The 11,454-nt window shown below is 48.2% G+C and overlaps 1 protein-coding gene across 1 annotated transcript in view; it reads right to left on the bottom strand.

Annotated features, from left to right (window-relative positions):
• Positions 1-488: 488 nt before the first annotated feature.
• Positions 489-11,454, bottom strand: part of LOC103251919 (cilia- and flagella-associated protein 54-like) — a gene marked incomplete at its 3' end in the record, with an annotated part of 107,347 nt that continues 96,381 nt past the window's right edge. The window contains exons 33-36 of the mRNA XM_021708815.1: positions 6,017-6,247; positions 3,374-3,516; positions 2,143-2,324; positions 489-716 (exon numbers count right to left, since the gene is read on the bottom strand). Coding sequence (XP_021564490.1) covers positions 489-716; positions 2,143-2,324; positions 3,374-3,516; positions 6,017-6,247 — 784 coding nt within the window. The remainder of the gene's footprint in view (positions 717-2,142; positions 2,325-3,373; positions 3,517-6,016; positions 6,248-11,454) is intronic.

Genomic DNA, 11,454 nt, shown 5'->3' with positions numbered 1-11,454 from the left:
ACTTTGATTTGTTCTTGTATATTTGTTTTGTATTTGTATTGTTTCTACTCCATTTCCACACTCTAAACCACAGTGTAATAGATTTTAATGATTTTTATTTCTAACAGACCTAGACTAATAGGACAAGGACGATAAAGCAGTGAAGCAAAGACCTGCTGACAAGCTGTGTGACTTCACTTGGGCGCCATTTCTTTATTTGTCAAAAAGATTGCTCTGAGCATTAGATGCATTGATTTATTAGGAGCTGGAGTTCAACAAATGTTACTTTCTCTTCCCTTTAATGAACTAAACGTTCAGCCTCAGATAGTTTTAATTAACGTCAATGCAAGTTAGGTATTGTGAACAAAATAATAATGAGAGGCAAATGAAATATAGTCAAGCCAAATGAGAACTCAAGGAAAGTATCAGTGTCTACTCATCCCAAGCTGCACTGTGCAAAGATATTTTTTAATTGACTACAATAAAAACAATTACCAAAATGTCCTTACCTTAATAGAATCGGTATCTTGTAGCTGAATTAACATGTCGATGAGTAATTCTGCTCCCAAATAGAATGGCAAGACAGAGGTGCATAGGAAGCCATCCCGGCTGACAGGAAACGTCATGCAGAGGTCCACGGCCTGTTTGAGCAGTATCTGCAGCTCCTGGGTCAAGTTCCAGAAGGCCCGGCAACAGTTCTGCAGCAGAGTCCAGTAGCCTCCGCGGTGCGCAAGGACCTGTGGCAACACAGCACATCACAGACCCCACTGCAGGCCCTCACCGGCTCTGTCCTCCTGCCAGTGTCCCACACCCACTGTAAAACACACACCCCCCGTGCTAGGCGCCATGTCCACACGCCAGGCGCTGTGCTGAGACATCCAGGTGACACTCTCACTTCATCCTGCAATCTCTCCTGCAAGGAAGCGTGCACTAGTATGCCACCCATTTTACAGATGAGGAAGCAGAGGCGGGGGTGAACTTGCCAAGCTCATGAGTCCACCGAATGCATGCCTGCCTCCCCTTTGGGGCCTGCCTCCAAACAAAGCCCCCACAGTTCTCGGAGCTGGGCCTGCGGCAGTGAGCAGGGGATCCGGGTATGTTCTCTGCTGCTTGCGTTTAGGAACACCAACATGAGAAAACCGGACAGCTAAAACTGTCATTTCAGGAAATCACAAGTCTGATCAAGAAAATAAAGCAGACACGGGGTGGAACCTGCCAGGGGGTGAGAGGACAGGGTAGGCAGGGAGTCCTCGCTGAGAAGAGAAGCGTGAGCGGAGACCTGCGTGCTGAGCCGAACAAGTCACCGCCAAGTGGGCGTCGGGTGGAGACCAGCATGTGCGGAGGACAGAGGGGGACGTGGAGGCCAGGGAGGGAGCAAGTTTCGAGCTTCCGAGGCGCAGGCGTGGGGGGTGAGCGGGGGTGGGGGTGAGGGCAGCGGGGTCCGGCAAGGCGGCCGGGCCAGTGGTTCCGGGGTGCGAAGCGGGTGGTGAGGACCCGAGGGAGGCCTGCCCTCCCTTTTGTGAAGTCCCTCTGTCCACTCCACGGAGACGATAAGCACCGGAGTCTTCCTTTCTTGCTTAGAAAGGGAAGTGCACTCCCTATGTGCCCCTCCTGTGGTGAAAAGAGGAAACTGATTCCTTTGTAGCTAACAGTTCCAATTCTGGGTTTGCTACCATCACATAATACTTTAAAAGAAAAAGGGAGAGAAGCTTTGAGCAAAGACTCGAGTGCCTGGGACAAGCAAGAGGTTGGGGGCGGGAGCAGGGAGTCCCCATAGCCCGGAAAGACCTTGCCCTGCGCTGGGGGGAAGGGAGACATCCGTGAAACCCTCAAGAGAGACCAAAGCCCCCAAGAAGATCCCCTACCTCCCCGAGAGAGCCCTAGGTCTAGCTGAGAGGTGTGTGCACAGTCATAGGAACTGCATGAACAGGCTCTGGGCGGACGGACAGCAGATGACCGGGAAGCGCCCCCTTCGCCCTGACAGCTGGACGTCGCAGGCCTCAGTGTCACAGCATGCACACTTGAAATGTGACTGAGGCTAGACCCAGCCAGATGAGGCCTCAGAGTCAAAGCTAATGTCAGGCACAGCGAGAACAAAGACAACGTCTCTCCCAGGCCTGCGTATACGTCCACTCTGCCAGCAAACAAGAAGGACGGCATTACCATCGCTCTCCTGCAATACAGGAAGATCTTCACGAAATGATCCATCAGGCCCAGACCGGCCGCCCGGTCCTTCTCTTTAGTACTAGAACCTGACTGCGAGTCTGAGTCGTAAACGGTCTGCTTCTTGGACATAGTCTCATCGTTCATTTGGGAATTAATAAACGCAGAAAATTCTTCAGCATCTGCAGTACAAAAATTTGGGACAGTGTGATTAAAAACATAGAACCAAGTTGCAGAAAACACAGTGGAAAATAAACCTCAGGTGAGTGACTCAGTTAACAAATGCTGCGTACACTTGGAGAGAGGGTGAGATGACCAAGACACAACGGCCCGGGGAAGGTTTCTGGAGGAGACACTGGGTCTTACAGGAGGGAGAGACCCAGCTCTACGGGAAAGCACAGAGGAGAACATTCAAAGACGACGACGGCAAAAAGAGCAGTGCAGAAGTAGGAAAGTGCAGGCTTGTTTTAGGGGCCCAATGACAGGACCCCACTGGTCCCGAATTTCCTCCCTAATGGTCCATTCCCGGACCAGACATTGGAAGCCAGCAGCACCCCTAGAGGCAGGCCGGCAGAAACCCCAGCCACTCAGTCATGGCTGGTGACACGTGGCAACGAGCTTCTCCTGCCACACACCTTCTCCTAGAAAGCTGCCTTAGACAATAAGCCTCGATAGCAGAGTATCCTCTTGCCGATGTCATGGGCGACCTTAGTCAGAAGTCCAGTTTAAAAAGAACTCAGGACCCTAAATATAATCTATACACAAAAGTCAGGCTCTGTGTCTGCAAAGCCCACTTTCAAGTACTCCAATAAGCCAGTATGCTTTGCAGGTGCCAGCGAACCCCGATCCACACCCTGGAAGAAACATGAGCTGACACTGACCGGCACACAGAGAACCCCAATCAGCATAGCACACATGGTGCTTAAATGCCATTATTAAAAAATCTACATAAGTGGGTGTGTAATTGAGAAAGATATTACAAATAAATGTTCATGAAATTAGTGGTATTTAAGATGAATAAAATATATATTTCCAAATATGTATGATGATCCCATAAAAATACAGAAACTTTTAGAAATAGAGCAAAGAATCTCCTACAAATATCAAAACTCAACTAAGTCTTTGGAAAATGGTGTGTGTACCTTTGTGTGTCCATGATGTGTGTGTGTGTGCTGTGTTAGTGAGCAAAAATCTAGAAGCAATTTATAATAAATTCGCATATTTATCTTACCTGATGGTAAGTTGGCCTTCCTTTTCTTAGCTGTGAGCAGGAACTCTAGCATTGCTTTGTAATTCTCTATGGTCAATTTCCCTGTTGGTAACACTGTTCCTGAGTTATACAGTGAGAATATATTGGGATCACATGATCGGAAACTGTAAGGGGAAAAATCACATGAAAAACGGAATAAGAAAAATCTAGTTTAATCTGTCAAACTCAATCTCTTTTTATTTTTAAAACATTTGTGGGGGGGGTACGGTGGCTCATGCCTGTAATCCCAGCACTTTGGGAGGCTGGGATAGGAAGATTGCTTGAGTAGAAGACCAGCCTGAGCAACATAGTAAGACCTTGTCTCTACCAAAAAATTTAAAAACTTAACCAAGCATGGTGGTGCATGCCTGTAGTTCCAGCTATTTGGGAGGCTGAGGTGGAAGGATTATCTGAGCCCAGGGGGTCGAGGCTGTGGTGAGCTGTGATTATGCCAGTGCACTCCAGCCTGGGTGGCAGAGTGAGACCCCTCAACTCAGAAAGAAAATAAAAACTGTGAGTGAGTGCTCCCAAATTTTGGATCATAAAGTATTTTGGCATTTACCCAAAGACTAACATTTTCCCAATAACTTTTAGAATTATATGGTGTGCTTTTGCTCTTGGGAATGTTGAAATCAATATCTGCTTCCCTGAAAGGGCCCTCAAAAATAGAAATACACATCTATACTCCCTCTATCTGAAACAATAATTGATTCAAATACAAGTGAATGAAGATGCTGCTGACTACAGCATCCTAATCGGTGCTACTTCTTAAAAATAAGGTCCGAGCAATGAACAATCCTCCACCAACAATAAGTAAATAACTGAGGATATGTGGACAGCTTTAATAAATTGGAGTTGGCACCCAGTCGCCCTGACACCAATTTGTCGCTGTCTTACCGTGCTCCCAAGTGATCATACAGAAAGGGTCACATATGACTGGATGGTCAGAGAAGACACCTTGGCATTCAGAGAATGGTCAGGAAGCCCACCTGTCTGGCCTACCTGTTTTCCCTATTGTGGCCCCATGAATGGTCCTTGCCAAACGCCTTCCCTGCTGGTCAGGCAAACTAACTGCTTTAAGAACGCCAACCTGGTCTAGCCCAGGAGTCCCCAGCCCCAGGCATGGACCTCAAGAACCCTCTACCATATGCAAAATAAAGCTCACATTTAATGGACATGGAAGATGCTGTGTGACCTGGTACACTTCTAATTGTTTCACACCACACCCTGTCTCACACCCTGGACTCTGGTCAGACTGTCTGGGTTCTCATCCTGGTGGTCCTACTGTGCTCCGATTCCTGTCTGTCCAGCTACGGAGACACTGATTTCCTGTGTGCACATCCTAACCCTTGCCCACTCGCCAGGACCCAGGCTTGGTGGCTCCTCCCTATGAGTCCCAGCCAGAGGACAGCCTCCTTCTGTGACAAAGACGACTCAATGAGTTTTCCACCTAATACCACTCGTGAGCACTTGGGAGCCCCACACCAGATGCCAACATATGGCCCGTTGTACCCAGGTCAGTGCCATGTATCCAATAGGTGCTCAATACACGTTCTTTTTTCTTTTTTCTTTTTTTTTTGAGTTGGAGTCTCACTCTGTTGCCCAGACTGGAGCGCAGTGGCCGCTCCCGGCCACCACAGCCTTGACCTGCTGGGCTCCGGCGATCCTTCTGCCTCAGCCTTCCAAGTAGCTGGAACTACAGGCATACGCTACCACACCTGGTGATTTTTTGATTTATTGTAGAGATGAGGTCTCACCAAGTTGCCCTGGCGGGTCTTGAACCCGTGGGCTCAGGCAATCCACTCACCTCAGCCTCCCAAAGTGTGGGATTACAGGCTGAGACACTGAGCCTGGCTCGTTCTTTTTTCATGTATGCTTTTCCATCCTTTCTGTCATGGCTACATGCATTACGTATGAATCTCCTATTATGTACGAATCTCCTATTTTTATCTCCCACGGCACTTAGCCAAAGACACTCAGGGGCCATTGCTAGGCTATTACCAGGTCATTGTGGCCATTGTCTTCCTAGACTCTGGTGTGGCCATGTACTCTTTGAGCTATGGTTGTTGCCATGTTTCCTGGCTTTGACCCCCAACCCTACCTTGGGGAGATGAATCTCCTCTTTCTTTCTCTCTTTCTCTATCTCTAATTTACCTTTAAAATGAACTATATTTTCTAATCTAAAAAAAGACACTCAGGAAGAGCTTGGAATGACTGTGGAACGGTGGTGGAAAGTCTACATCGCATGATCAAATATAATTCCTGAATAAAGGCCTAGACAAGACCTTTAAACAGGAAATAAAGACTTGCCTCATGCCTTCTATAGCCTACAGGTGATCTATAATTCAAGCTGGAGTTCCCTTGGAACTACACTTGACCCTTGCACTGAAAGGTAGGTCTGCAGACATCTGCAAGATCTATGCAAATGGTACTCCTAGCACTTGTGTTCAGTATTTGTTTGGGAAAGATTCTGAGAGTAAAAAATTAAGAAGGACGCCCATGGCCAGTATGAAGAGAGAGGCTCTCTGCAGAACGGCTCAAGTTGTCAGTCATGCCAGCGCTCTGGACACACAAGGGCAACTGTGCCCGCGAGCCCAAAAGCATCGTCCATCGTGGGTGCCACACCTGACCATCGAGTGGGAAGCACCAAGCTTCGTCCTCATGCGCTCCCTGAGCTTCTGCAACATCAGGTTAAAGTGTGCGCCTGCCAGGTACAGGTTCATCTGGGCCCTCCAGGGCATCTCCTCGAGGAATATCTGGTGGAACCGCCTTCTTCTGGCATAATTTAATATGAGCGGATTCAGGCGATCTGTCAGGCTGCGGTACGCCACCTTCCTGACGTCGGCTCTCTTATTTCTGCCAAGGGAAAAAGAAGTTTTGAAATTCCACAAAAACCTCCGGATATTTAATAAAGAAGGATCATTCTACTCTGCGCTGAATACATCCAGAAGCCACTTGACTGTCCTCTTAGCAAATGTCACCTTTTTAGTGCTAAAACATGAAATGGCGGTGACCAAGGCCCAAGCACGAGCAGCAGGGCAGACGCCACATGCCACATGCCCCCTCTATGACAAGCAGTGGGACAGATGTCACGTGCCCCTTCTATGACAAGCAGTGGGACAGATGTCACATGCCTCCCTCTATGACAAGCAGCAGGACAGATGCCATGTACCTCTCTCTATGACAAGCAGTGGGACAGACATCAAGTGTTCCCCCATGACAAGCAGTGGGACAGATGTCATGTGCCCCCTCTATGACAAGTAGTGGGGCAGATGCCACATTCCTCCCTCTATGACGAGCAGGACAGACACCACGTACTCCTTTCTCTGACAAACGTGGGATAGATGTCACGTGCCCTCCCATGACAAGCAGTTGGACAGACGCATGTGCTTACCCCCAAAACAAGCAGTGATAAGCAGTGGGACAGACACCACATACTCCCTCTGTGACAAGCAGACAGACAGACACCACGTGCCCCTTCTCTGACAAGCAGACAGACAGACACCACATGCCCCCCTCTATGACATGCAGCGGGACAGACGCCACGTGCCTCCTTCTCTGACAAGCAGCAGGCCAGATGCCACGTGCTCCCTCACCCCCTCTGACACCTGGGTCCTCAGCTCAACCCAACAGAGCGCTCCTCTTCTATAACCGAAAGGCCACTGAGCTTCAACAACTAAGTTATGGCATAAAGTTCACATTCGTCAACCGACTTCAATATTAAACAAGAAAATCATTTCTCGGTATTGATCCTTGAGGAAAAAACAATGCAGCAAAGTGCTGTCTAACACTAGCTACACTCTAGAGGAAATAAAACAGCAGTCGAACATAGCTGAAATGACTTCATGAATGCACATTCAGTACACTCCAGAAAAAAATTCCAATTCCAGTTCACAGTTCAGGTTTCAAGTATAGCGTACATTTCATTTTTAGGAGCCATTCCCATTAAAACTCAACGCAATCCCTGATTTTGTGGCCGCATGGTTGTTCACGGAGCATGATTTCGGCTCTTCCAAGCACTTTATCATGTGCTTGTTCTGCTGGCAAGGCTTCTGCCCCATGGGTCAGGACCCGTCTGCCCGGGTTATATGCTCACTCTGCTTGAATCTCATTCTGAATCTGAATGCAGCAAGAAAAACAGAAAGAGGGATGGAAGGAAGGAGGACGTGCAGATGACGCAGCAGGGTGCAGATGCCAGAAAGGAGGGACTTTCCTTCCCATACGGTGGTTTACCTTAGCGTTTGGGTCTAAATAGCCTGTGGTTTGTTGGCAATTTCCTTTGACTCTAAGGACTTGGGGGCTTTTGCTGCTATTGAGTTGTTTTTAGTGACATGCTATGTGGCTTCCCAATGAGTGTGAATTTTTTAATCACTGTATCTTGGAAGCTAAAAACATGATTTTCAAAATGAAAACCAATCGTATCCCCATGTGAGGAGATCAGCCCTCTCCAAAAGGTCAAGAGGAGTCGACGAGGTTAGCTGCCTTTTCCCAGCCACCGAGAGGGTGGCAGCTAAAGAAGACCCATGAGGGGACCCTCCAGTGTCTTAGCGGGGTGACCATGGCTCCAGGAGGGAAATTGCTGCCCACAGAGGTAGGGAACACGCCCCCTCCCGTCACCTGAGTGGTCCTGCCACTCAGACATCCAGCAGCCAGATCCGTGTCTCCAGGAGAGAGAGAGGAAGCCCAAGGGGGGCAGGAAGGACGGAATGGACAGGATGGATGAATGGGACGGATGGGGTGAACGAGATAAGTGGGCCTGACAGACGGGACAGATGGGGAGGACAGCATGGATAGGGTGGATGGGACAAGTGGGGAGGATGGGGTGAACAGATGGGATGAATGAGGTGGACCGGATGGATGGGGTGAATGGGATACATGGAACTGACAGATGGGTTGGACAAGGCGGATGGGGTGGACAGGGTGAACGGGATGAATGAGATGGAAGGATGGGACGGACGGCGTGGATGGGGTGGACAGATGGGATGAATGGGCTGGCAGGGTGGATGGGCAGGTGGACGAGGTGAGCGGGACAAATGGGATGGGCAGATGGGATGGACAGGAGGCACAGGGCAGGTGGGGTGGACGGGACAGACGGGGCAGACGAGGCGGACGGACGGATGAATGGGACGGACAGACGGACAGGGCGGATAAGACGGGCAGAGCGGACAGACGGATGGACGGGGTGAAGGGGATAAACGGGATGGACGGATGGGACGGAGGCAATGGACGGGCGGACGAGCTGGACGGGGTGTGCCGTGTGGGTGGGATGGGTGTGAAGGACGGGTGGGTGAGACGGAGGAGGCGCACGGGTGGACGAGACGAACGGGATGGACGGGAAGGAAAGGCTGGACGGACGAACCCAGAGCAGGCCGGCAAGCCCCCAGCATGGCAGTGGAAAGAAACCCGGAACCTGCCCTGCATGTCCTGGCTGAGAAAATGAGCTGGTAAGGGAACGGAACGGACAGGGTGCTCCCCCTTGGGGAAAGAAAAGCGCTGGCAAGTCTCTGCGGCTGTGAACGGCAACGGGAGGTATGAGCCTGACTTAGGGTTTTAGATAGGCAGACACAGAGACGTAGAGATATTTGTTTATGCTGCATCTATCTTCAGACAGACACGAGAGAGAGGGAGAGAGGGAGGGAGGTCGGCCGGTCGGCCGGTCAACAGATAGATATGTAGGTAGGTAGGCAGGTAGGTCGAGAGATTTATGTGGACACATGTATGTCCTAGGTCTGACCGTCGAGGGGCCTAGAAGCCAGTCACATCAGCCGCCCCCACAAGCTGGAATCCAAACACCACGTGGCACAGAGCAGTCACCTGCACCCCGGCTGTGCGGGGCAAGTGCGAGGTGAGTGTCTTGTGGCAAGAAGGAGCTCAGAAAAACGATGGGAATGTGCCAGGAAAACTGACAGGCCAGCCCGAAAGAGCTCCTGCGGGCCAGATCAGAAGGCCCTGGGAAGTAAAGCAAACGAGCCTGCTAATTTGATAGAGGATCCATGCCTACAAGCCTGCCCCAAGCCACACTCTTCACGGTAAAATGCTGCGGGCCTGACCGCGCCCCCTGGAGTGGGGTCACTTGGAGAGCCGCACCAGCACCTCTCCCAGCATGGTACTGGGGACGGAGCCAGGGTGGCAAGAAAGAAAGACAGGGAGGAGGTGTACAGACGGGAAAAGAAGAAATGAAGCAGTCACCAGTCATAAACAATGCACTTCTACTTGAATAACCTAAAATAAAGCACAGAGTATGAGAACTGATCAGTGAGTGGACTGAACCCACTGAAGGCAAAGCCAACGTACAAAAAAAAGCTCAGTTTCTACATACCCGCAATAAAAAAATACTTGAAGATGAATTTCTTCTAAAAAGTCGTTCCCGGTAGTTTTAAAATCACCTTGAAATTAATTAAAGCAAAGGTGTCTAAAACCTGATCACAGGAAGTAGAAATTATAAGGATAATTTTAAAATACACAAAACTAAGTTAGAATAAAAACACTTCTATTAATAAAAGAATTGGTTCAACCTCTATGGAAAACAGTATGGAGCAATCTCAAGTAACTAAAAATAGTCACTATTCAACTCAGCAATTCCACTACTAGGTATCTACCCAAAAGAAAATAAATCATTATATAAAACAGACACCTGCATTCATATATTTATTGCAACACTAGTCACAGTAGTAAAAACATGGAACCAACCCAGGTGCCCATCAGTAGTTGACTGGGTAAAGAAAATGTGGTACGTCTACAACATGGAATGCTGCACAGCCATAAAAAGCATGGAATCGTGTCCTTTGCAGCAACATAGACATGGAATTGAGTCCTTTGCTGCTGGAAGCCATGATCCTAAGTGACCTGAGAGCAGAAAACCAAATGATGTGTGTCCTCACCTTTAAGTGGGAGCTAACCTGTGGAGACAGGGACACGCAGATGGAAACGACACGCAGAACTCCAAGACAGGGAGGGAGAGGGTTGAAAGGATGCCCTGTTGGACACACAGTGTGCCATTCAGGTGGCAAGGTCGCCAGACACCCAAGGCACACCACTACACCTTGCAGTCATGTAACAAATATGAATGTGTACTCCCTGAATCTAAAATTTAAATGAAAACAAAAATAAACCGCAGGATGCAACTAAAATAGTGATTAGAAGAAAATGTCAGTGTTCACATTTCCTGGATTTAAGATAATCCCAGCCATACTTCCAGCAAGTTTCTGTGTTTTTAAATGGTCATTGTACAGTTATGCATCCCTTCATGTCAGGGATATGCTCTGAGAAATGTGTTACTAGGTGATTTCATCACTGTGTGAACCATACTGGGTGTACTTACAAACCTAGACGGTGTAGCCTAGTACACACCTAGGCTGTATGGTGTAGTCTATGGCTTCTAAGTTACAAGCCGGTACTGCATGTTACTGTGCTCAGTACTGTAGGCAAATGTAACATGATGGTACATAGTTGTGCATTTAACCATAGAAAAGGTGCAGCAAAAATACAATTATAGAGTGATCTCTCACAGAAACAAAGATCTGACTTTCACATGTTCTCACACATAAGTGGACCTTGAGCAACTATTGTAATACTATAAGAAAAGGATTGACAGTGGCGGGAAACTGCGGGGGGGGCAGGGAGGAGTAGGAAGGCGGGATTAATGGTAGTCAATATCTGTCTGGGGAAAGGGGGGCACACCTCATCAACAAGGCTACCTGCACAGTGAATATTTGTATACCTAACCCTTAACTGTACCCTACAATTTTAAAATATATTTTAAAAGAGAAAAAAGAAATTCTAAGCACACAAGGAAGTCTATTGACATAAAAAAAATTTTGGTAAATCCAACAAATAAAAGAATTAACACCTGAGGCCACAGAGAGAAATCTGAGAATCTTAAAATGTAAATTAACTGCTCAGAGACATAAGAAAAGAAGAGTATCCATGAAACAAGAACAAGAAGATCTGAAAAAGAACAAATTGGAAAACTTGGAAATGGAAAACATAGCTATTGAAAATAACAATAACCCTTAATTAATGATCCTCATGGCACACTGGAGAATTTGAAGAGAAAGGACTAA

This window comes from Carlito syrichta, unplaced genomic scaffold, assembly GCF_000164805.1.
Source record: "Carlito syrichta isolate Samal-C Ts95f unplaced genomic scaffold, Tarsius_syrichta-2.0.1 Scaffold149072, whole genome shotgun sequence".
Lineage (NCBI taxonomy): Eukaryota > Metazoa > Chordata > Mammalia > Primates > Tarsiidae > Carlito > Carlito syrichta.
The sequence above is the reverse complement of the archived record's forward strand: the minus strand, read 5'-3'. Positions and strand labels throughout refer to the sequence as shown.